At 39.2% G+C, this 27819-nt stretch overlaps 1 protein-coding gene across 1 annotated transcript; it reads right to left on the bottom strand.

Moving 5' to 3' along the window:
* Window positions 1–26292, bottom strand: slc25a28 (solute carrier family 25 member 28). The gene is made up of 4 exons (XM_067422395.1): window positions 25787–26292; window positions 8115–8343; window positions 6263–6319; window positions 1–1614 (listed from the first exon to the last, which is right to left on the bottom strand). The coding sequence occupies exons 1-4, from the start codon at window positions 26129–26131 to the stop codon at window positions 1076–1078; spliced, it is 1170 nt and encodes a 389-aa protein (XP_067278496.1). The 5' UTR covers window positions 26132–26292; the 3' UTR covers window positions 1–1075.
* Between the last annotated feature and the right edge of the window lie 1527 nt (window positions 26293–27819).

Genomic DNA, 27819 nt, shown 5'->3' with positions numbered 1-27819 from the left:
TCATCTTATGCAAGCCAGGGAAATTCCTGCACTGCTAATTTATTGGAAGCTGGGGAACATAAGGAACGGGGCAGTCGGGCTTCTGTCAGTAAAACTCCATACATGTTCAACTGCCACGTGTGTTTCAGTTGAAACTCTCAAAAACAAGAGCACAGAGCAAACCAAGATACATTCTAGCGTCCATCAAGAAATAATTCAATCCAATTCATATTCATTTAATCACTCAGAAGAACCTCAACAGATATAGAATCTAATTGAAATGAAACTCAGGTCATGTGATCTGTAAGGCATTGTTGACCGGTTAATACTAATGCTGGCCAGAAAAGGACTGGATGTCTTTCTAAAGCTGTTATACAGATCTATGCGATGTCCCCTAGAGACCCTTAAAACCATTTCTAGAAGTTGTGAAGGGACAATGATCTCCGCCTTAAAACTTTGGAACAACTGCAGGAACATGTCCCACAAATGCTGACGAAACGTCACCGCCAAATTCTACAAAAATACCTCTAACATAGATATCTTTCATTATCTCTGAGTGCTATTCATCCAGAGTAGGCAATAAATTACTGTACAGGTCTACATTCTGACATGAACAATGATTTAAATGACATTTCAGATCTCTATTTGAATGTACAGATATGTCTTCAATTGTGCGTATTGGTTTTGGCTGGTGTATAAGAAAAAAAAAAGTATGTTTCAGGTTTGCTCTTCTGGGTACTGTTTAGATGAAAAAAGGAATAAGAGAAGTCTAGAGGCTCTAATGCTCACCCACACATTTAAAGGACCCCTCATTAGCATAACAAGTCAGGAGAGGCCTCTGATGCCCTCTTGTGGGACTCAAAACGATGTTTTTTAGGGGGGCTGAGTGCACAAAAACTTGAGCCGTCACAGTGAAAACTTAGGTCATGATTATTACACAGGAAAGCATTGAAATGCTGAATGAAAAGAAGTAAACAGACATGAGTGTTTGGACTCTATATGTGCGTATCATTTATTAAATCAGTCCACTTTCAGCTCGAGTGCTTATCTGGTTGGTTATGCTAGAGAAAGCCAGGGTCTTGCCATCCACAAGCAGCTACTTCTCTCCGTCCCTCTGGATCCTGCGTTTCTCGTGCTGGTGTTTGGTGATAATGTACTTGAAGAACTCGTAGACAGACCAGCTGATGGCAGTCGAGGGCATCTGGTATATGACCCTGGCCTGAACGCCTTTGAAGTAAGCCGGCAGGCCGCCAAGCCTGTAGACAGTCCGGAAGGCATGGCCGAGGCCTGAGATGTGTCTTCCGCTCTGGCTGACGGAATCGAGAGCCAGAGACTCCTGCGTGTTCAGCAGCGTCTTGCAAACGTCCAGTGGCGTGGTGGCGGCGGCGGCGATGGCGCCCGCCAGCGCGCCCGACACCATGTGGGAGGAGGGGTTGTATTGTCTTTGGGGGTTCAACAGCTCCTGCAGGTATTCGTAGGTCATGAAGTGCAACGCTTGGAAGGGCACATTCATGGTGAGCTGCGTAGTGTAACTGCGATAAAAGGCCAACACCCCCTCCCTCTGCCACACGCAGCGCATACAGTCCAGAACGCCGCGGTATGGCGAGTTATACATCTGCATCCTCTGCTTCACCACTGAACAAGGGAGGTCATCGCAGTCGGCCAGACAGGAAACAAAAGAGGACAGGAAGGGGAACATTAATCAAGTGTGAGAAGTCAGGTCGTGACTGAAATACAGTAGGCCCATCAAAGCAGAAATGTCTGTTTCGCCCGGACATGAGCGGATCAAACGAGCCTCCTGTCTGACCTAGTCAAGCGGTCTGCAGGGAACAGACGAGGCGAAGGAGAGCAGGTGTCTACGCGAGGTCTTAGTCTGGCACCTGCCCTGCTTAACCTTGAGCCTCAAGAGCACAGAAACAGACACTGCCGTCTGACTGAGACTCGGGCCACTGGGGGATTTCGGTTAATGCTACTGTTTCAACATCGCACAGCTGTTAATTAGAGCAAGGCCGATCTTCTCCCACAAGGCAGTGTTTTTTTTTTGAAGGGAGTTGTTTTTTTTGCTAGTGAAATAGATTGAAAATAGATCTTTTCTGCCACCTCCTGGCTGGGAGTGCACAGTGAACTCCCAGACCAAGGGAGTCAAGGTTTGCTGCTCAATTTAAATGTTATTTCATCAATACAGAAATATTATATATATATATATATATATATATATATATATATATATATATATATATATATATATATATATATATATATATATATATATATATATATATATATATATATATATATAATGATTAACCAAACAAAAATAATAGTCTAATTGATTATCAAGCTGCAGTCCTACTAATTAGCATGGGACAGTTAGCTAGCTACATCAAAAAGTATCTTGATCCTTTTAATCTTTTTAACCTACCATAGTATGTGCACCAAAAATAATTTCCATAACATGGAATAAATCCCAAATAAAAATAAAAACAAAGAGGATCTATACAAATTACAGTATTATTCTGAAATACCACATTTTAAAATATCTAATATATAAAATCTACTGATGCACCCAATGGGATTATTTTATTTGTATTTTTTGTGGCCGATACCCATTTTAAAAACAACTATTGGCTGATTCCGATATTAGTCACTTGCCCTCTTATTTTAACTTTTGTCATTAAAATAGATTTTAATCCTGTTTTAAAGTTCAAAAATGCATAGATTAAGGTATAATATCTAGTGTATTGCTGCACCATAAAATAATTTTGGACCTACAGGTGGCCTTAAAGGGTTAGTTCGCCCAAAAAATAAAAATTAGCCCACGATTTACTTACCCTCAAGTCATCCTAGGTGTATAAGACATTCTTCTTTCAGACGAATAAAATGAGTTATATTAAAAAAGTCGATATTGCACACCAGTTACTCTTGTCAACTACGAGAGGCACTAAATTTTTCCTACAAGTTGAATATGGAAGGCGATTGGCCGGAGGCTAAATATGGATATTTTTCTTACACAAACTGACCCTTTAACTAATATGTACTAACATTAAAATGATTAATTTGATACAATGCACTTATTGGGTACATACATGTTTTTACACTGTACTTACATTTTAAAAGTAACCTGCATGGTTTTTACATCTGTAATTAATTTCTTTAGTTACATTTATTATTACACTGCTGTCCCCTTACACCTAACCCAGCTCTTTAACTTTACCCTTAAACTGACCCACACCACCACACCTGTCTCTAACTTTACCCTTAAACTGACCCATACCACCACACCTGTCTCTAACTTTACCCTTAAACTGACCCATACCACCACACCTGTCTCTAACTTTACCCTTAAACTGACCCACACCACCACACCTGTCCCTAACTTTACCCTTAAACTGACCCATACCATCACACCTGTCCCTAATTTAACCCTTAAACTGACCCACACCACCACACCTGTCCCTAACTTTACCCTTAAACTGACCCACACCATCACACCTGTCCCTAACTTTACCCTTAAACTGACCCACACCACCACACCTGTCCCTAACTTTACGCTTAAACTGACCCATACCACCACACCTGTCCCTAACTTTACCCTTAAACTGACCCACACCACCACACCTGTCTCTAACTTTGCCCATAAACTGACCCATACCACCACACCTGTCCCTAACTTTACCCTTAAACTGACCCACACCACCACACCTGTCTCTAACTTTACCCTTAAACTGACCCACACCATTACACCTGTCCCTAACTTTACGCTTAAACTGACCCATACCACCACACCTGTCCCTAACTTTACCCTTAAACTGACCCACACCACCACACCTGTCTCTAACTTTACCCTTAAACTGACCCACACCACCACACCTGTCCCTAACTTTACCCTTAAACTGACCCACACCACCACACCTGTCTCTAACTTTACCCTTAAACTGACCCACACCATTACACCTGTCCCTAACTTTACCCTTAAACTGACCCACACCATTACACCTGTCCCTAACTTTACCCATAAACTGACCCACACCATCACACCTGTCCCTAACTTTACCCTTAAACTGACCCACACCATTACACCTGTCCCTAACTTTACCCTTAAACCGACCCATACCATCACACCTGTCTCTAACTTTACCCTTAAACTGACCCATACCACCACACCTGTCTCTAACTTTACCCTTAAACTGACCCATACCATCACACCTGTCCCTAACTTTACACTTAAACTGACCCATACCACCACACCTGTCCCTAACTTTACCCTTAAACTGACCCACACCATCACACCTGTCTCTAACTTTACCCATAAACTGACCCACACCATCACACCTGTCCCTAACTTTACCCTTAAACTGACCCATACCACCACACCTGTCTCTAACTTTACCATTAAACTGACCCATACCATCACACCTGTCCCTAACTTTACCCTTAAACTGACCCACACAACCACACCTGTCCCTAACTTTACCCTAAAACTGACCCACACCATCACACCTGTCTCTAACTTTACCCTTAAACTGACCCACACCATCACACCTGTCCCTAACTTTACCCTTAAACTGACCCATACCACCACACCTATCCCTAACTTTACCCTTAAACTGACCCACACATCACACCTGTCCCTAACTTTACCCTTAAACTGACCCACACCACCACACCTGTCTCTAACTTACCCTTAAACTGACCCATACCACCACACCTATCCCTAACTTTACCCTTAAACTGACCCACACCATCACACCTGTCCCTAACTTACCCTTAAACTGACCCACACCACCACACCTGTCCCTAACTTTACCCTTAAACTGACCCACACCATCACACCTGTCCCTAACTTACCCTTAAACTGACCCACACCACCACACCTGTCTCTAACTTTACCCTTAAACTGACCCACACCACCGCACCTGTCCCTAACTTTACCCTTAAACTGACCCACACCATCACACCTGTCTCTAACTTTACCCTTAAACTGACCCACACCATCACACCTGTCCCTAATTTTACCTGTATCCACCTCAATATCAGCTAAATTGTTTTGCAATACAATATGAACACAATAAGTACATTCTACTTATATACATAGATGTTAAAGGGATAGTTAACCCAAAAATGAAGATTCTGTCATCATTTACTCACCTTTATGTTGTTCCAAACGTGTATGAGTTTCTTTGTTCTGCTAAACATACAAGACGAGATTTTGAAGAATGTTTGTAACAAAGCATATACAGCAACCATTGACTACCATAGTATTTTTCCCTACTATGGTAGTCAATGGTTGCTCTATCTGCTTGGTTACAAACATTCTTCAAAATATATTATTTTGTGAAGAAACAAACTCATGCAGGTTTGGAACAACTTGAGGGTGAGCAAATGATGACAATTTTCATTTTTGAATGAACTATCCCTTTAAGGCTACCTATAAAGTGGGACCATAAGTTCTATTGGACATGGAGTGGATCGATTTAACAAAGGGCAACATCATTTCATAAATACGACAGAACAAATATGCATTTGAAATAAACTGTGCTTTTCAGGTAGGTCTAATTTTTCATGTACAGAATTAATACATTATTTCTTATAAAAGTTACAAAAGTTATTTAGTTAAGAAGAGTGAGCAATTTTTTTAACATTTAACGATTAAAATTAAAGGTGCACTATGCAACTTTCCGTCCGCTGGAGGGCGCCTATTCTAAACAAAGGCGTAGTTTGAGGACGCAAAGTGTGAGCGCAGTATCTTGGGACATGTGGTCTTCACCTCACAGTCGGTGGAAAATAGGACTCGAGCAGAAATCATGTTGATGGATGCGGTTATTACGTTACTGTAGTGTAAAGCAGAGTAGGGCCGAGTGTTGTGGAGCTGAGCACGACCGCTGGAGCAATTGTTAAACAAACACACGGTTTGCGAGCTTTTACACAGACTTTTATTATGACGGGACGGGACACAGTCGCCGGGCGCCTGCACTATTTCCGTGTTTCCGGTTATGATAATAAGGTAAAGCAGCTCTGTTTATCACATTAGATACATTTAAGTGTGTTTAAAATGATGTTATGACGTTACATGGGCAAAACTTCTCACACAGTGAGTAGAACCGAGTTCTCGTTCCCCCCTCTTTTTAGCATCTTTTTTCTCTTTTTTAGCGTTACCTTTGATTAATTTACTACATATTTTCTGTACAAAATTATATCTATCAGAAAAAAATGACCCAAACTTTTGAATTGTAATATATATTAAATGATCTTAAATAGGAAATGGAGATTTAAGTTAATATACCTTCAGCTGGATTCATGGCAGCATCATGAAGTAATGTGGCAACACATCCAGCGGCCCCTGTAACACAGACCCTCAGATATTAGCCCCAAAATTAGGGCATGCACACAGTGGATATACAGTGATATACAACAGTCAGATATACAGATGGATCAGATCACGGGCAAAACAAAAACGGTTCAAAAACCTGAACAGCCACCAAATACCCCCTATGATTTAAGAGAGATTAGGGATTGACTGGATAAACTCTGGGGAATGTTGAGTCAGGAGAGAAAGAGTCTTTTGTTCAGGCATGTACTTCACTCATTGTGACTGTTTTACGGTAAAAAACTAAAACTGCCACTGCTACTTCTGAGAATACAATTAAAATACAAAAATGCTTACAGGACATGTATCATGAAGTCAAATAATTATCTACAGCCCTTGTCTGTGTATTCTACTGGTAAACGGGAATATGCCAGCAGTTACTTACCACCCTTTCACCCTGACCTGGAGGAAAGAGAAAGAAAAGAGACACTACACACAGCAACACCAACACCAACAATGGGTGCGTTTACATGCACGTTCTTAAGCCGAAAATGCCTTATAAGCCGACAATGAACATGGTCATGTAAACGCGGTAACCCGTTTTCTTTTATCGGAGTAAGGTCATAAACGGTCTAAGCATAAAACGGTCGGAACAGGTCGTTTTTTGCCTCTTACCCTGATTTCGTGCTGCATGTAATTGAAGGGCGCATATGTGATAGGAGACAAAAAAAACGCAAACTCAGAGCAGATTTAAACGCATCCAGACAGAGAGAGCTAGCGTTTTGCATTAAATAAGGGCATATACCACAAACGCAGACTCTTTTAATAGCCAGAAAATTGTAAAGATGTGTTCTCATCTAATGCCACAGAAGTAGAAGAGGTCCAGTCTAAACGCTGCATCTGTAACTGCACGAGGGATAATATGAGCCGCAAATCTCCCGCTGACACGGTGCACGCTTTATTTAACATCACAACTGACGGAACATTTGGAATACTCTTTGTCCGACATTATTATTTTTGACATCCCTACAATAAAATAACTCGGTTTATTAATGAAGTCATGTAAGCGAGGTTTACTTGCGTTGTCAGTTTACTGGTTTGCATGTAAACGGGGAAAACTGGTTATTTCAATAAGCTGATATTTGTGAGTTATCACCTTACTGATGTGCATGTAAACGCACTCAATGACTTTTACCATGAGCTTTACAGTGCTGAGTCTAAGGTCAAGATTTACTAACAGCTTGTGCTGGCACAAACCCTCTTTTAGTGTTAAAAAACTGTCACACTGTGAGACATTAGCAATGGAAAGGCGTTAACGATATACTTGTGCGTGACCTTATTGCATATGCATTTGTCAGACTACATCTAGCGTGACCGTTCCAGCGTTTCCACAAACAGTGGCGTGCCGCAGATCAGCGCGATAGGAGCAATTTAGGTTAGCTTTTTTTAAAAAATCACCAATGGTTTCACTAGATAAGACCCTATTCCTCGTCTAGGATCATGCAGAGCCTCTGAAGCCCTCCCAACCCTGTTGAAACTGCATTGATTTGGACCTTCACATTTTGGTGGTCATAGAAATCTATAATGTGGAATAAAATCCAGGAATGTTTTTCCTCAAAAAACAATTTCTTTTCGACTGAAGAAAGACACGGACACCTTGGATGAGATGGTGGGTGAGTAAAATATCAGGACATTTTCATTTTGAAATGAACTAATCCTTTAAAAAGACATTTACTGATTGCCCCATCTAGAAATTCAAGGCAACTAACAATCTGCTCCGCATTATATTGTGGGTTTCTGGTGAGAGGAAACCGGGGAAAACTGGTACCGTTCGCCAAATGACTGTTTGCTCCTGGATGGATGATATCACTGAGGACCTTTTTCAACCTTTCATAACAGGCGAAGTAAAGTGCGTGGGCAGGCCCCGCCCCCACAGCTGTAACATTCAGGCCCCTGATTGGCCTCCAGATTCCCTCTGTCCTCACAATTTGCCGCAAAGCGTCCATCACGTTACGGTAGCGGGCAGCTGGCTCTGGCTGAAGGCTCTGCATGCGCGTCTGAAACAGAGAACAATAGTTTCAACTTACAAGCCCCAGTATGTAGATTAAGGTGTTAGTATAAATACAGGTATTAGAAATGGGGATTTATGCTGATATTTTCTGTCCCACATGAACCAAAAGCCAAATTATATTTTTAGCTACTTTTCTTTATAGGCTACAATAAAATATTAATTATATTTTTAATGAGCGAAAACAGCTGGAAAAATTACATCTATGATTAAAGGGTTTGTTTACCCAAAAATTGTCATCAATTACTCTCATGTCGTTCGACACCCGCAATATCTTCAGAACATAAATTAAGATATTTGTGTTGAAATCTGATGGCTCAGAAAGGCCTTCATTGGCAGCAATGACGTTTCCTCTCTCAACACCCATAAAAAGCACTAAAGACGTTGTTACAAAGTTCATCTCACTACAGTGGCTCTACAGTCATTTTATGAAGCGACAGGAATAGTTTTTGTTCACAAAAAGCCCCCTAAATAACGACTTAGTGGTGTCTGATTTTAAAGCACTTCTTCCTGAAGCTTCGGAGCCTAATGAATCAGCGTATCGATTCAGTGATCGCGTGTCAAATCGCCAAACTGCTGAAATCACGTGACATTGGCGAACCGAACCGCCGATTCAATACACTGTTTTATAACAATCCGAAGCTTCAGGAAGCTGTGTTTTGAAATCGGCCCATCACAATATAAGTAGTTATTTGGTTTTTTGTTTAGTTTTTGTTGAAAACTATTCTCGTCGCTTCATAAAATTATTGCAGAACCACTGAAATGAGATGGACTTTTTACGATGGACGTCTTTAGTGCGTCTTGAGAGAGAAAATGTGCAAGATATTTTTTTCTATGCGCAACTAAAATTGCTTCATTCCATTATCCGTCTGGCATTTCTACCAGGTGTCTAAAAAAGACAAATGTGCAACGTCTTTGCAGAGCAACTCAACTGCAATGAAAGCAAGAAAATTGAGCGGTGCGATTTTATTTTAGTGCGTCTATTTCCTTCACAGCAGTGCACATTCGTTCCTCCCTAAAAACCCAAACTTCACGTCCACAAATCTGCTAGATCAGTGATTGGCGTAAAATTTAGTCAAACTGCAGGATGTGCTCAGTGATAAAAATATTTTTTTTTAAATTGTGTTAAAATTGTTCATTTACTCTCATTAAAATTACATTTACCCTCATGTTGCTCCAAACCTTTATGAGTTTCTTATGAACAAAAGAAGAAAATTTGAAGAATGTTGGTAACCAGAGTTGATAGCCCCCGTTTACATTCTTTAAAATGTCTTCTTTTGTGTTCAACACAAAAAAGTTTCGGAACAACTTGAGGGCAAGTAAGTAATGACAAATTTTTTTTTTTGGTGAACTATCCGCAAAAGAGATAATATTCTCAAAGTGGCTTTCTGTCCGCACATGGAGTGGAATTTATCTTCTATTATACTTCTATTTATCATGTAATATTATTTATTTCTGTGATCGGTAACTGCCACTGCTGCTTCCAGTGATCGGTAATCGGCCCCAAAAATGCTGATCTGAGCACCCTCACTCCAAGACCATCGCAAGCCACTCTCAGCCAGCTACAAAATACTGCCTTGCTTAGCTGACATTTAAATCAGCAGGATCTGTATACTTTCATTGGGTGGTGGTTAATCACGATTAATCGCACTTTTGTTATCGTGAAATTAAGCATACGCCATTTATCTCATTAAACACATTCATCTTGTCATAATTAATCAGAAAACTAAACTTTCTGCAAGCTTCAAGGAGCAAAAAGACATCAAATAACCAAATATAAGGAGTCTATATAATTATATTATATAATAAATTTATCACACCAAGCACCCATGAAAAAAAAAAACACTACAAAAGAAAAACGTTACAGAATTCAGTGTGTGGTAATGCCTACAGAGCAATTGATTGCTTTCAAAGATTGCTTTCATTTTAGATGAGTCAAGCTGCGATACTGAATAGGACCACACGGAGGCATTAAAAAACCTCAATCAACTGATTTGACTGCATAAACCTAAATACCATTGCGGCAATGGCAGCAAAGTTCTTAAATCATTACGCAGGAATGAGAATATAAAAAAAAAAAATTAGTCGGTCTTAGTACACAATGTAACTATACACAGCACAACATGTAAATAAGAAAATGTTGCCGTTATTTTGTCATTTATTGAGCAGAAGGCTAGATGGAGCCATTTACCTCCAGTCTTTGTGCTAAGCTAGGCTAGCGGTGAGTGTGTCAGACAGAGTTATGGCACGTACAGACATGAGAATGGTATGTATGGACTAACTCAGGGGGATACGGTGATAAACTTTAAAGAGGACTGAGGCAATCATTAATTAATTTACAAGCTTTCAACAGGAAAAAAAAATTTAAATTATATATATATATATATATATATATATATATATATATATATATATATATATAAGGGCTGGGCAAGTTAACGCGTTATTATCGCGTTAATGCATTTATTAATTAAAGCCGACAATTATTTTATTGCGCATTAACGTAGTTATCTATTATTATATTGAAAGGCCGTTGCTCACTGCCTCTGAATACACATACAGACAAACCATTGGTCACAGGAGAATACACGGCTGTCTGTAGCCTAAGCCAAGGGCTTGACATTCTTTGTCTGGGACAAATGGGGCAAATAAAATATAAAAATAACCAGAAACGTGAGAATGATTCAGATTTTTTTGTTGTTTTTGCTATATTCAATGTAAACAGCGATTGATGAGTGTATCTCTGCCACTGGTACGTTAACAAGTTGCGTTGAGGCTCGCACTGCCTGTCTCAATGTGAGAGACATGGAGAAATCAAAACAATTGAGCAGCAATATAAACTCACAGAAGAAACATACTGGGGTAAAAATATTGTTAATAACACAAATCGACTTTGCAATCGTGAATTGTGTAGCATGAATGCTGTAGCCTAGTTCAATAAACAAGTAGCCTAATTAATATTAAGTTACTTACATTTTAGATCCAAACAACCTTTTTTTGTTCCATTTCACCCATGATTTCACGATGAAAATAGTTCCAAAAGAAAGCAACACTCAGAGCGGTGTTTTGTTACTAAATGATTCAGCATTTTGAATGAATCATTTGAATAAACGATTCACTTACTCGCTCGTGAAGACGGTCACTTGCTGCCCCCTATTGGCGGTTTAGTTTCATGTTTAAAAGTATGATTGCATGTTTTATTTAGAACATCAATCTTATAACATTATTTATTGCAGCTGTATTTTTTGCAGTTTAAATTATTTAATTTGATTGGTAACAGCCTATAGTGTCTTTACTATTATAACTGAATTTATTAATCCAATGTAAGAATTTAACATACACATACATTTAGATACAAGATTTTAAAAAATTGCCTTTATAATATTAAATAACGCCCTGGGGTGAATATCACAAATGTAGATTTAAGTAGGCCATGTTAAAGTTGACAGAACACTGATGAGAATATTACTACAGAATTTACTACAGTAAAAATCATGCGATTAGTCGCGATTAACCATTTTAATCGTTGCCCAGCACTAATAATATATATATATATATATATACACACACATACACATATATATATATATATATATATATATATATATATATATATATATATATATATATATATATATATATATACAGAGGTGTCAAGTAACGAAGTACAAATACTTCGTTACCTTACTTAAGTAGAAATTTTGGGTATCTATACTTTACTGGAGTGATTATTTTTCTGCCTACTTTTTACTTCTACTCCTTACATTTTCACGCAATTATCTGTACTTTCTACTCCTTACTTTTTAAAAATAGCCTCGTTACTCCTCTTTTCATCTTGTTCAAAAAAAAAACTATGCAGATAAATCGCGTCATCCTGATAGTGTGAATTTGATTGTGGTTGGATGAGAAGTGTAAACATATACCATTCCAACACCCTATTGGTTACTACGCGATCCATCGAGCCTGCACATGACTCAAAGCACAAATCACACACGGTGTTGCCAGATTGGGCGGGTTCCAACGGACGAGCACGCACTTTCAGTCAGTCAGCGATCAGCAGCAGACGCGCTCATTCATGACAGCCAGGTTTTTAGCGGGATAACTCGTCGTAGATGTACTACATATTCAAGTGATCGCTTTGCTAAAGTGGCATACATACAGTAAAGCCGTTTCTACAGTAAGGAGTGGGAGAGTGAACAAACTATCAAACGTGGATTACACCTGTGACTCGAAGACTCTTTATAAATATAATCATGATTCCTGTCCATCATAATATACACACTCAGGACATCTGCAACTAGCAACCCCAACAGCTACTGAAAGAGGTTTGAATCAATGATAAATCAGTTTTGACTGGATTAAGAACTTCACAAGGGTACTGTAGTTTTGTCAGAGCAAAGTTAAACGCATTGTTGTTATTTTTTTGGCGGCGAATAATTGTACAGGATCAATGAATTACGCATTTGGCAGTGGTGTGTTTTAACGTGTGAAATGCCTGTTAATTATGTGCTTTTTCCGATCTCTTATATTGGGCACTGTTTGCACTTAAAGTGGCTTCTTTAATAAAATATCATCACATTATTTTGGCAGTTTTGGTGACCTTTGAGCCCTGCACGCACAATCCTTCTTATGACACACTCCTGCAGTCATTAAAATAGTTCAGCTTTGTTTGTAATGTCCAAGTAGTTATATTTCGTTTAGTTTCTTTATTAAAGTTAATTTAGAAAAATGTTTGGATAATGTGTTTGTTTGTTAATTTTTTTTAAAGTGACAACCAAGCAGTCAGTGGTCGACAGTGGGTATGAGGTTAGGGGTGTAAAAAAAGTCAGGGCCCGTAGGGCTTTAATGCGTCGACCCAATCTGGCAACACTGATCACACATGTAGCCTACATTTACATTCCGATAAAAGTTATTGATAACATTACTTATAGGCAACTAGTCATCATATCTTCCGCTTTAGGAAACACATGTTAAGGCTCAGCAGTACACATATTGTATATGTCCATATGTGAGTACTTTTGACACCTCTGTATTTATGTATATATGTATATATGTATATATATATATATATATGTATATATGTATATATATATATATATATGTGTGTATATATATATATATATATATATATATATATATACACACACACACATATATATATATATATATATATATATATATATATATATATATATATATATATATATATATATATATATATATATATATATATATATATATATATATATATATATATATATATATATATATATATATATACACATATATACATATATATATATATATATATATATATATATATACACACACATATATATATATACACACATATATATATATACACATATATACTCATATACAGGTATGTATGTATATGAAGCTGCCAGAAATGTACTTGGTGGCACAACATGTTTAGGTTTACTTTGTGTATTGGGTGATTCTCACGAAACCATTAAAAGACCATGGCACTAATGATTTTAAATATAAAATGTGTAATAAAGTAATATTAAAAAGCATCAGAATAAAGACAATACTGTTCTCTACCTTGCACAATGTGTGATTTCATGATAAGAATTTATTATTATTTTATTTTATTGCATTTTCTGCTGAAATTCTCATTACCGCAATGCGTCCCGCTGTGTTTGAATGTGTGTTATGTTGTAATTTAAACAAATTAACATAAAAATATTTAGAAAAAAATAAATGGATGTTTTACTTAATTATTTCAGATGACAGAAAAATAATTTGCTGAAGATTCATGTATAACAATAATGAAGAAAAATTAGGAAAGTTATGCGTCCATGCCTGATGTTCTCATCCTCCGCAACACTTTTTGAGGACTGTTTAAGTGCACAAAAATAAATTAAATACAGTTTGGTTTTAAGTGACTGAGCACATGGACCATTTAACTTCAAGATGGCTACCAGGTAAGATCATCTCTTTAGATCTCTACAGTTAAATGTTAAATATTCTCTTGTCAGAATGTTTACACAACATTTTGATTATCATTACCGAAACAGGTAGTTTTCTACATTTCGAAAATTGTTACATTTACAATTTTTTTATGAAAATGTTCTTTATTAAAGTCTAATTATATGCACTGATGAAAAAAGTAGCAAAGCCTTCATGGCTTCTCTATTTTTAGCAAAAAATACTAAGGTACCTCATCCTCCGCAACACCACTCTCATATACCGCAACCATTTAACGGCAGTTGCGGTAAAGAGAACGTCTGTTTCGGAAATGAGAATTTAAACATACTTTATTACTTTTAAAACTCTTATGAATTTAATATAAATTTAAAGTGTTATAACTGTTGATATTTTGCTTTATGATGTTTCATTGCAGACAGTCAGCAATTGAGAAAAAAAAGCTTATCTGCCGGATGTTGCAACTCGCCTGCCATCTCCTCCTATGCAGACTCCATCCCCAGACTGTTCAGCTGATTTGGGAACAGTTCGGCGATGCATAGATAGATCTGTTTGCCTCCAACTACTCTTCCCACTGCCGCTGGTACTACTCCCTGACCGAAGGAACCCTCGGTACGGATACACTAGCACACAGCTGGTCGCGGGACCCACGCAAATATGCGTTTCCCCCAGTGAGCCTTCCAGCACAGCTACTGTGCAAGATCAGGGAGCAGGTTATTTTGGTCGCCCCGTATTGGCCCGGCCAGACCTGGTTCTCCGAACTCACTCCTTTCAACAGCACCTCCCTTGTCAATACCTCTGAGGAAGAACCTCCTTACTTTCTCAGACCAGCTCTTTGTCTGAAACGGAGGGAAGCAGAAAAAGAAGGCTCTCTCCAAGCAGAGGTTGTCTAGCTGGATAGTGGACGCCATTGTCCTGGCATATCAGGTTCAGGGCATGCCATGCCCCCTAGGGGTTAGAGAACACTCCACTAGGAGTGTGGCCTCCTCTTGGGCTTTAGCGCATGGCGCTTCGCTAACAGACATTTGTAGAGCTGCAGGCTGGGCGACACCCAACACATTCGCAAGATTCGCAAGTGGAGCTAGTGTTCATCCGCGTACTCGCTCGTGGCCAGAAATTGGACAGGTCCAGGTGTCATCACTTGCTGCGACATTCCACTCCACGGATTGGATGCATGCGCATATTTACTTAGATGAGTTTCTCAATAAGCCCAGAGTTCCTCCAGCACTGTTGATGCTGACACTAGAGTGCATGCCCGCTTGGTCAGCCCTCGTGTTAGGCTAGGTGCCTCCATGTGCATAGTTCCCCCATTGGGCAACCCCCACGTGTGGTTTTCCAGGCAAAGTCGCTCTGAGCACATGTCTTCCCTTGGCAAGACCCTTACCACTCCTGGGGTTGAAACATTCGACCTGTGGCTGGATACCCCAGAGTGCTCCAAATGCAGTCCATACGTGGTAATAAGTGTATTCTTAAGTCCTCCCTACAGTAAGGCATAGTGTTGCATTTCTCCACGTGGGATATGCTTCCCAGTGTACCTTGGTATTGGCATTGAGCCTAGCCCCTTGTTCGGGCTAAAGACTCACGGCAGGGAGCTGTGGTCAGCGCAGGATGCTGGAAGACAGCCGTTGTGGCAAGATTGATTTGGGAACCCCCATTCCGTCAGTAACTGATGCAACTCATAGTGTACTGACTGAAAGCGAACATCTCGGTTACATACACTCACCTAAAGGATTATTAGGAACACCTGTTCAATTTCTCATTAATGCAATTATCTAATCAACCAATCACATGGCAGTTGCTTAAATGCATTTAGGGGTGTGGTCCTGGTCGAGACAAACTCCTGAACTCCAAACTGAATATCAGAATTGGAAAGAAAGGTGATTTAAGCAATTTTGGAGAAAATGCCTTGTTGATGCTACAGGTCAGAGGAGAATGGGCCGACTGATTCAAGCTGATAGAAGAGCAACTTTGACTGAAATAACCACTCGTTACAACCGAGGTATGCAGCAAAGCATTTGTGAAGCCACAACACGCACAACCTTGAGGCGGATGGGCTACAACAGCAGAAAATCCCACCGGGTACCACTCATACTACAAATAGGAAAAAGAGGCTACAATTTGCACAAGCTCACCAAAATTGTGACAGTTGAAGACTGGAAAAATGTTGTCTGGTCTGATGAGTCTCCATTTCTGTTGAGACATTCAGACGGTAGAGTCAGAATTTGGCGTAAACAGAATGAGAACATGGATCCATCATGCCTTGTTACCACTGTGCAGGCTGGTGGTGGTGGTGTAATGGTGTGGGGGATGTTTTCTTGGCACACTTTAGGCACCTTAGTGCCGATTGGGACTCGTTTAAATGCCACGGCCTACCTGAGCTTTGTTTCTGACCATGTCCATCCCTTTATGACCACCATGTACCCATCCTCTAATGGCTACTTCCAGCAGGATAATGCACCATGTCACAAAGCTTGAATCATTTCAATTTGGTTTCTTGAACATGACAATGAGTTGACTGAACTAAAATGGCCGCCACAGTCCCCAGATCTCAACCCAATAGAGCATCTTCAGGGTGTGGTGGAACGGGAGCTTCGTGCCCTGGATGTGCGTCCCACAAATCTCCATCAACTGCAAGCTATCCTATCAATATGGGCCAACTATCTAAAGAATGCTTTCAGCACCTTGTTGAATCAATGCCACGTAGAATTAAGGCAGTTCTGAAGGCGAAAGGGGGTCAAACACAGTATTAGTATGGTGTTCATAATAATCCTTTAGGTGAGTGCATGTAACCCTTGGTCCCCGAAGGAAGGGGATCGGAGACCTTACGTCCCTATGTCACAGCCGCTGTACTGGTGGTACGGCCTGAGTGCTCAGCTCCTCAGCAGGTAAACATAATGCGAGAGTGTAGTGCAGCTCCTTATATACCGTATTTTCGGCACTATAAGGCGCACCAGATTATAAGGCGCACCTTCACTGAATGGCCTATTTTAAAACTGTTTTCATATATAGGGCGCACCGGATTATAAGGCGCATAGAATAGAAACTACTGCAGTCAAACGTTTGACTGGGTTTGCGTTATGCATCCACTAGATGGAGCTGTGCTAAAGGGAATGTCAACAAAACAGTCAGACAAACTGACTATTCGCACGGAATTAGTATTATCTGGGGACCTCTGGTGATTTGTAATAATTGCAGAGAATGTCTGTGATCTTAATCCCGTGCAAATCGGCCATGTCTGTAATTTGTAAAGCAAAAATTCTCCCGCAAATTACCGACCATATTTCGCCGAACACTGAGGTCCTGTGATAATAGTAGTCCCGTGCGAATCGACATCTCTGTGATTTGGCCAGGATTGGGCGGATCGTATATCATTTTTGCAAGTTTTTTTTTTCTGTGCGCATTTCTATCAATTATCTTTCACGAAGAATGGAGGCTGCATTCATTATGCGCACCGTTATGAATTCCCGCACGGATTATACTTTCAGTTTTGAATGAGTACCAATTTGGGAGCAAATTGCTTGAATGGTGTGTTAAATATTAACATCAATACTATTCTTAATGAAAAACAGAACAACAGAACAGCACAATGACAAGCTCGCTTAAATGGGCGCTTTTACATTTAGCTTTGAAACTCAATCTTCCTCCGTATATGAATGAAATCTGACTCCTGCCGCTGGTCTGTGCTCAGTTCAGTTTTTAATTGTAATGGTTCTCTAACTGAACGAAATAATTTGTATTACTATAAAACTATCAAAACTATATCGATACGACTGTTTATGATTTCATACAGCTATAACGAAAAAAACATTTACAAGTCCTGACATCATATCCGGGAGAAGTCAGTAAATTCGAGTAAAATTACAGGGTTTGCTTATCACGTGCGAATGTGCCACTGCCACGCAAAACTCGGATGTGGGGGAGAAATTTCTAAATCACAGAGGTCCAAGTTAATACAAATCCCATGCAAATAGGGCTCAAGTCAAACTTTATTAACCGTTCTGACAACTCCATTCACTCCCATGGTAACGTTGTTCAAACGTTGATGTGCATATTAACAATATCTCCCAGCCTTGGTAATCTTTTGGCAGTTGCTGCGAGACGGTAGTACGTTTGCATATGGAGAGATTACGTCTTTTCATAAAGCGAAAGCACCAAGAAGGACCGCCTCGAAATTCATTGATGTTCATGCCCCGTACTAGTGCTGTTGCCTTCATTCAAATAGTGACTGTAGTGACGCGGTGCGGCTTTGTAGTTTACCAGTCGTACTGAAACATTTTATTATTATTAAATCGTTTTTATTGTTTTTTCATACTGAAACATTTTGACAGAGCGCCTTGATCCATATATAAGGCGCTCCGGATTATAAGGCGCACTGTGGCTTTTTGAGAAAATTAAAGGCTTTTAAGTGTGCCTTATAGTGCGGAAAATACGGTACGCACAAAAGTCGGCGAAGTTGCGCTATGCAAATTCCGCAGACCCATGGTATTCTCATGCCATTGGCTTGTTTTGTAGATCTCAAAGGCGATTGGCTTCTAAGCGAAACCCTCATTCCATCAGTAACTGACATAATGTCTCCGTTCTCTTCCTTCAGGTAACAAGGGTTACATACGTAACCGAGACTATATTTGTCTTTGATGAAAAGTCCTTACATTTTATTTACGTATTATTCATTCATTTTAGGCACACGTTGATATGTTGTCCTGTTTATTCCTGTTCTAATGTTTTTCTTTAATTTATATATATATATATATATATATATATATATATATATATATATATATATATATATATATATAATTTTTGTGTGTGTGTGTGTATTTTTCAAAAACTACACAATAAAACTGTTTTGAACTGGAATGACTGATTGTGCAAATATTATAACAAATATTAACAAAATCTCAGACTGGTATACGTATTATCATTACCGAAATAATTAACCTCATTTCCGAAACCTATGTATCATTACCGCAACAGATGTTCATTCAATATTAATTTAATTAATAGAAACATAGTACTTTGATTTTAAATGCATGTGCAGAATCTCCAAATTATGTTCTTTCAGGTTTGTCATGTCATTTTGAAAATATGTCAGGTTTCTTCGAAATATATTAAAAAAATTGTTGTAAATTTTGGAAGGTGTTGCGGTAATGAGAGAAATTAATAAAAAATTAAAAAACTGTTAAATTAAAAATAAAAATTATTTTAGAATTTCAAGTAACTGTGCATAACTATTAATACTCAATTTTTGAAAATGTGAAAATATATTAGCTTTTCTAACAGTGTTGATGTTTTCAGACTGTTGCGGTAATGAGATTTTTGAGGACTTATTTTCAAAATTATGTAAAAAAAAAATGTTAAATACTAAGTAAAAGTTTTAAAATTAATTTTCACAAATACTCCAGACTTTCTTTCTAATGTCTGAAGAAAAAAAAAGTAAATTTAAGCATGTTTTACATTTTCATGCTTGACATTTTTAAAACCAAGTTTTCGTGAGAATCACCCTATTAATGAACTTTAGACTACCACAAAAGTCATGTTTGAACAGACATTCACAGATTTAGAGTAACCGAAAATATAAGTTCACAACAGCAGCTGCAATGTGTTGAAATTTGAGATGGCAGCAGTGGTTGTATGAGTAATATTATAACTATAAGGAAACAGTACATCCATAATAAAAGTCCTGGGAAATAATTACATTTGCCAATAAATGTGTGTAAATCATGTCTAAAACCAGTTCCTCGTGACAGGGCAGTGAGGAACTGCAACCTCTGACAGGAAACTCCAAGATTGCTCTTGAAATCATTATTGCCAAATAGACCAAGGTACAGAGACTTGATCAGTCTCTTAACTTTAATCTTAATAACTGATCTTTTATTAAATGATATCATTTATATTAGGGAACAGCATACTGAGATTAACTGGTCCATTTTCAACAATACGTCCCTTCCTAACTTTTAAGTCATTTGTGATAACTGGATAATTTTCTTTTTTATTCGTTTAATGTTTATATAGCAGTGCATACCCCCAAAAACAAAGCAACTTTCAAAAAGGGTGAATAAATACTACTGATTTAAAAATCAAGTAGACTTGTATTAATTTTTGCTAATTAAAAAGTTTATAATTTTAGTGTGAATTAATTAATATCTCCACTTTCAAATGTATAATTATATATTTTATATATTTATTTTCTTCCCTAGGGACCAGAGATGCAAATTAGCCTGTAGAGTGCATCATTTTTATTTATATGGTTTATATTTTGTGCCGAAGTCACGTTTTGTTTTTTGTTCAAGTCAATGATGGACTGTACTGAACATGAGCTGTACTTCCATGTTCTATACTTTGTTCTAATTCTCTTCTCTGAACAGGGGCAATGTGCAGTGTGCCACAGTGTGTTCAGTTCAGTGATTTGAACTTACCCTTTGACTGAAGTGTAAACAGAATCCCTCTTCATTTAGCTTTCCTAATTACTCATACTGCTATGAACCAACCTCACAGCTTGGAATTTACATGTTTTTCAAAGAGACAAGAACCAACAACAAAAACAATAACAACACATCTAACAAGAAAATACTTTAACCCGTTTTATTACTAACATATTTCAAAATGAAGATATTCTTTAAAGGGATACTTCCACGATTAGCATATGGCTTTGTATCAGTAGTAACCCTGGAGTATATTCAAATGACGCCCCATATGCCCCAGTTTAGTTTAAAGCGCTGAAGTACCCCTTTAAGTAAAATGTGGCACAAACTTGATTTTGTCGATTGATACGTTAAAAACTGACTACCATAATAAGTGATTTCAGATAGGTAGATGAAGAGAATTAATCAATTTTGTAAAATGTGTGACAGTTTGAAAAAATTTGAGGAAAAAAGCCATACATGTAGTCTAGGGCAATTAATTATACTCAAGGTTTAATAATAATAATTAAAAAATAAAATATACAAAACAGATTTGTGGGGATTGGCTACTTTAGGAGAGAACAGCTGTAAAAGACATGATAAAGAGTCTCTGTCTCTAAAGAACCCTTCACACCATCCTGACAAGAGCAGCTGAACACTGCATTCGCAGACACACTTTTGGTTATGTTCAGACTGCAGATAAATGTGGCCTAAATCCATCTTTTTTTATACAGTATCAACAAACGTGTAATGTGTTGAACGTGATATTTCGTGTTCCGACTTTTGAAATGGTCCTGTAAAGTTGAGAGAACGACATAGCCTAACCACAAATACTATGATAAAATGGCGCTCGTTTTCAAGTGGGACAAATTCTGAAAGCCATGTACGTTACAATATAGGGTAAAAAAAACTACTTTAGTTTGCAACTTTAGTTTAGTCACGCATGCAAGTAAATTCTTAGTTATTGATAAAATGTTTAAAGAGCATAATTTGATTTTTGAAATTCATTTTTCACTTTCTTTCTCCAACAGGGTGTGGCCAAGATATCCATTGCTTTGTCGTGTATTTCTCATCCAAGCCAGTCATTTATTATTACCAGCTGAAAGACTGGGAAGCAGCAAAAACGCTCCACTGTATCTACTTTGTGTATGTAGTAGTATCAAAACTGAAGGTGTGTTAAAGACATTAAAGGTGCATTAAAGAAAAGTTAAAAGGGCTTTGGTCATTTTTTTTTATTTTAATAAAAATGTATTGTTTGTATGACAGATGTTATAATTGCAGATGATACAATGTGTTTTAATTTTTTGTTATCCTTGCTATAACATTTTGTAACTAGTTCCACAGCAATATCTAGCAATGATTAAAACAGTTTAAAAATGAAACCCCTAATTAAAACGTATTAGTTGAATTAAATGTACATTTTAAAGTTGAAGTCAAGTTTGAGCCAACTAAATGGTTAGTTATATGTATATAAATAGTTATAATATTTAATACCATGGGAAACCAAATCTATATTTATTGCATTAATATATAGCCAACCATCAATTAAACTAAAGCTAGCATGGAGGAAGCCTATAATTACAAACTAAAGTCGCTGTGATTGTTTTTTATTTTTAAAGTAAGCACTCAAATAAATGTGTCTGACAGTTTCTGCGACAGCTCTCTGACGTGGTGTACACGACGTCAGTGTATCACCTCGCGGCTCGCTTCATTTCACTCACTCCTTGCTTATATGCACTCAACTTCCATGCACTTAGATGAGAGATTCAGTCAAATAGAGCGATTTCGGACACAGCAACAAAGTCGACACCGAGAGTCAATTCCTGTACTGGAGTCGACCCCAACTCTGGGGCTATTCAGAGTCGAGGAATCGACTATTTTGGAGTCGACTCCCCATCACTAGCTGCCGCTAGGGTGTGATGGATCTCCAGTAGCAGTATTAACATTAAGTGACATGGCATCTGACGCACAGGAGCCAATGGCACATGTCGCGACACACGCAGTGGCACTTCCGGTTCTCATTGGCATATGTCAGTGGATAGTGACGTGTCGCGACACACGCAGTGGCACTTCCGGTTCTCATTGGCATATGTCAGTGGAAAGTGACATGTGTGGCGACACACGCAGTGGCACTTCCGGTTCTCATTGGCATATGTCAGTGGAAAGTGACATGTGTGGCGACACACGCAGTGGCACTTCCGGTTCTCATTGGCTTATGTCAGTGGAAAGTGACATGTGTGGCGACACACGCAGTGGCACTTCCGGTTCTCATTGGCATATGTCAGTGGAAAGTGACATGTGTGGCGACACACGCAGTGGCACTTCCGGTTCTCATTGGCTTATGTCAGTGGAAAGTGACATGTGTGGCGACACACGCAGTGGCACTTCCGGTTCTCATTGGCATATGTCAGTGGAAAGTGACATGTGTGGCGACACACGCAGTGGCACTTCCGGTTCTCATTGGCATATGTCAGTGGAAAGTGACATGTGTGGCGACACACGCAGTGGCACTTCCGGTTCTCATTGGCATATGTCAGTGGAAAGTGACATGTGTGGCGACACACGCAGTGGCACTTCCGGTTCTCATTGGCATATGTCAGTGGATAGTGACGTGTCGCGACACACGCAGTGGCACTTCCGGTTCTCATTGGCATATGTCAGTGGATAGTGACATGTGTCGCGACACACGCAGTGGCACTTCCGGTTCTCATTGGCATATGTCAGTGGAAAGTGACATGTGTGGCGACACACGCAGTGGCACTTCCGGTTCTCATTGGCTTATGTCAGTGGAAAGTGACATGTGTCGCGACACACGCAGTGACACTTCCGGTTCTCATTGGCTTATGTCAGTGGAAAGTGACATGTGTGGCGACACACGCAGTGGCACTTCCGGTTCTCATTGGCATATGTCAGTGGAAAGTGACGTGTGTCACTGACACTGTCACGAAACGCTGACACTGGCAGTGACACTGAGTCGCGGAACATGTCGCTGTATGTGACACTCACTGGCAGATGAGCTGAACAACTATACTCACGTAATTGTGGCACAAAAGCCAAAATAAATATCATATTTTCGTGACTTTTTCCCCCTCTTAAATAGGCTAAATGTTAATCTAACTTGTTAAATTTAGTAATATGTGTTAGTTTGTGACAAGCAGTATCTGAGTGGCATGTGCCACTGAATGATTTATGCAATGCCAATATTGGTGCCAATGTTGTTGATCACGCAAACTGCACGTCCTAGAAAACACGTACAAACCATCAGTCACTACAAATATCGCATTAACAGTCGCATCCGTTACTGTAGTAAAGCTTTGATTTTGCATCATGCTGCACGCTCTCCTCTAGGTGTCAATATAGCCAGTGCAAAGATACACCATAACTTAAGACAGTTGAGGAACATCAACGGGTGGTGTATTTGACATTTTGTTTGCAAGTTTGACGATAGCAAAAACAGTATCTGACAGTATCAGAGTCTGATATGTTAAGACAAATTTGTAAATACTTTATCGAATTTATTTTTTGCATACTTAGGCCTACTCAGTCATGGCTTTAATATTTCACAACTAATTATATTGGCATTGCATAAAACATTCAGTGGCACATGCCACTCAGATACTGCTTGTCACAAACTAACACATATTACTAAATTTAACAAGTTAGATTAACATTTAGCCTATTTAAGAGGGGAAAAAAGTCATGAAAATATGATATTTATTTTGGCTTTTGTGCCACAATTACGTGAGTATAGTTGTTCAGCTCATCTGCCAGTGAGTGTCACATACAGCGACATGTTCCGCGACTCAGTGTCACTGCCAGTGTCAGCGTTTCGTGACAGTGTCAGTGACACACGTCACTTTCCACTGACATATGCCAATGAGAACCGGAAGTGCCACTGCGTGTGTCGCCACACACGTCACTTTCCACTGACATATGCCAATGAGAACCGGAAGTGCCACTGCGTGTGTCGCGACATGTGCCATTGGCTCCTGTGCGTCAGATGCCATGTCACTTAATGTTAACACCGTCTCTCTGGATTTCTAGGCTATCGCAGACTCCTAGTAGGCCTTCAAAATACAAATATCTGAAGGCAAATTAGCACCTTCTTTCAGAATTATTTAAGAAATTATGCAACCATGAATCCACTAGACTAGACTCTAAAGGACCCTAGTTCACTTTAGAACACATTTAAAAAAATTTTTTTAGATGGATTTGAATATATATTTAAAAAACCTCAGACTATTTATTGTAATGTGATTTTTTTGTTAGAAATAGTGATTTTCTTATTTCCTATGCTGGTGGTCATTTTTGATCGAAAAGCACAAGTGAGAGTAATATTTTACAACCACGTAGCATGCTCGAATAATGCCCTCAATTTTTCTGTGTGTTTACATACCTAATGCTAAAAAAAACTCACCAAGTTTCATATCATTCTGATGAAGCTGTGATTTTTAAAATTTCACAATAGAAAATTTTCCGGTAAGAAATGACCGAAGAGCACCAGAGGATATAAACTACATTTAACTCAATGCGCATGCGCACTAGCGCGGAGCAGCGTCAACAAGGTCACGTGGTCTATGAGCGGTGGGGCCACGTGTGACCTTCTACGCTCATGTTCATGTTTCATAATGACACTTCTCAGATAGAAAGGAGGTACTACAAACACTCACAACCACAGGATGCAATTATATTACACCAGCAACAAAAAAGAGGCAAGCTGCTGGTGCCATTACATGCATGGGACTTTACTTAGTTATTAACAGATTAGTCCAGACAGATCTGGATGTTTAAGAGATTACAGGACTACAAATGAGCATTACCATTAAAAACCGCAAGGACGGTGAAGTGCAATAGTTAATTTTATATGTAAAAATAATTAAGAAAAATGTAGATCGGACGAGAGGGAAATTGTTGTCTGAAAAGTATGTAGACTGTAAAATAAATAACTGTGGAGATCACACAGGGAAGCTAACTCGACCTTGCCGGTGTGTTGGATATTTCAAGGGCCTGCAGGTCACATCAGTCAAGTTAATGCATTATTTCTTGAATTCTTTATAAAACTTTAATTTCTCATTTAATTACCTTTACACAATCAATAGGGAACATCAGGCAATGCTCCATGATTCCTGCCACTGCTCCTGCAAACATGTGCGTGCTGGTGGAGGCACCCTGGGGCAAACCCTCATAGTCCGGTTCCGAGAGATCAGTGGCCTCTTGGGACTGGGAGCCATAGAAATGTCCAACATGAAGCTCCGGTTCTCCTGTTAACCGAGGTGCCAAAGTGCCAACGAGACTTTCCGAAACACCCCAGAACCTGCTGCCGAGCAAGTGTATCTCCGCGCCCGCGGAAGCTCCGGCCACCGCGGCATCGTCGCCCGATGTGTCCGCTGTCATCCGCCGCCTGCGCATAAAACCATCCGCTTCCATTTGCAGCACCCTATCCTTTAAAATCGTGCGTCCACGCCCGATGTTTACGCGTTCGGTTCGGGCCTCTCCCGCCTGCGCACCGGGGAGAGGACGCGTCTCGTTCAGCGAGAACTGCGCAGCAGGAGGTGACACAGAACAGGCCGCGCCGCGAGGGGAAACGGAAACGCCCTCTCTCACTCTGCGCTTTGATTGGATGAAGCCGATGCCATTCAGAATAGAACGCGCGCAGTTGATACAGTGACATAACAGCGGATAGGAAGCTCCACTTCTTTTCACGATTCGTTTCTTCTGGACAGTTTTTTTCAATTAACTACCTCAAATACAATTCAGCTTGTCTTTTTTTCTCCTTCAGAACTACAAACATACACATAGAAAAACATACAGGCAAACAGATGTACAAAACATGTAGTCTAAACATTATATTATTTATTTACTAACAAATAGAAACAGTTTCAATTGCTTTCTTATGCCAATGAAAAATAGTCTTTATTTGAATGTCTTTTTCAAGAACCATAAACGAATGTTTTGTTTTACTGTAGCCGAGGCCTATACTTATAGGCTATATTAAATTAAAATGATATATTGTTCCGGAAATTCTTAATTATCCTCTTTTGCATTTTTTTTTTTTTTTTTTTTTTTTTCATAAGGTGCGTTACGTATCATGACGAATCTTAAGATTACCAGTTAGTGGTGCTTGGAGAACTCTGCATGGAGGATAAAGAAGCCACTGAGGCCTTGGAACAGTACTGCAGTGCAGACCATATGGAGGATGATCTTGTAGAGTCACTGATGTGTTTTTACATTTATGCAGGACTTGCATATATTTGAAGAAAATGTGGTGAACATCCAGTCTTTTGCCACAAAAAAAAAAAAAAAAAAATCTTTTTCTTTTTACTATCTACTTATAATACATATTTATTAGGGCCCAAGCCCTGAAAGGGCGCAGAGCCCTATTGTTCTTCTAAGGATTATTAGGGCCCAAGCCCTGAAAGGGCGCAGAGCCCTATTGTTCTTCTAAGGATTATTAGGGCCCAAGCCCTGAAAGGGCGCAGAGCCCTATTGTTCTTCTAAGGATTATTTGTTATTAGGGCCCAAGCCCTGAAAGGGCGCAGAGCCCTATTGTTCTTCTAAGGATTATTATTATTATTATTATTATTATTATTTTAACCCGACTATTTGGGCATTTTTGGGGCCCTTCCCATGCTCGAAAACTCTTGAAACTTTGCACACGCATCAGAATGCGCGGCCATCAGGGCCGGGCTGAGGCTGGGACCCGGGCGTGGCAGGGGGGCTCGACAGCGCCCCCTAAAGTGGGGTCTGAAAACGGGGTCTATAAATCAAACACACTTGCACGTACATATATGAAACTCGGTACACATATAGTGCTCATCGGGCCGAACAACTTTCGTGCTCTAAGTTATGTGTCAGCCCAACAGGAAGTGAGCTATTATGGGTTGTTTGGAAAACGCATGCTGTGGAATTTGCGATACTCCTCCTAGACGATTCACCCGATCAGCACCAAACTCGGTCAGCATGAAGTCAAGACACTGAGGATGCTAAATTGCAAGCAACTTTTTGATACCTCGAACGGTTTGGCTGTGGCGAAGAGACAAATTTATAGCGAGAAAAAGGAAACAGGAAGTGTGTTATAACTTTTGCATACATTAATTCATTTTGATGAAACTTCA

This window comes from Pseudorasbora parva, chromosome 17 (assembly GCF_024679245.1).
Source record: "Pseudorasbora parva isolate DD20220531a chromosome 17, ASM2467924v1, whole genome shotgun sequence".
Taxonomy (NCBI): domain Eukaryota; kingdom Metazoa; phylum Chordata; class Actinopteri; order Cypriniformes; family Gobionidae; genus Pseudorasbora; species Pseudorasbora parva.
Note: the sequence above shows the minus strand (reverse complement) of the source record. Positions and strands in the feature narration are given on the sequence as shown.

What these genes read in the sequence shown, in the direction of transcription:
- slc25a28 (XM_067422395.1), bottom strand. Translation starts at nt 26,131, where the DNA reads ATGGAAGCGGATGGTTTTATGCGCAGGCGGCGGATGACAGCGGACACA. An exon ending in TCCCTATTGATTGTGTAAAG is followed by an intron (nt 8,344 to 25,786) that starts GTAATTAAATGA and finishes TCTCTGTTTCAG; the next exon opens with ACGCGCATGCAGAGCCTTCA. An exon ending in TGCCATGAATCCAGCTGAAG is followed by an intron (nt 1,615 to 6,262) that starts GTATATTAACTT and finishes TCCCTTGTTCAG; the next exon opens with TGGTGAAGCAGAGGATGCAG.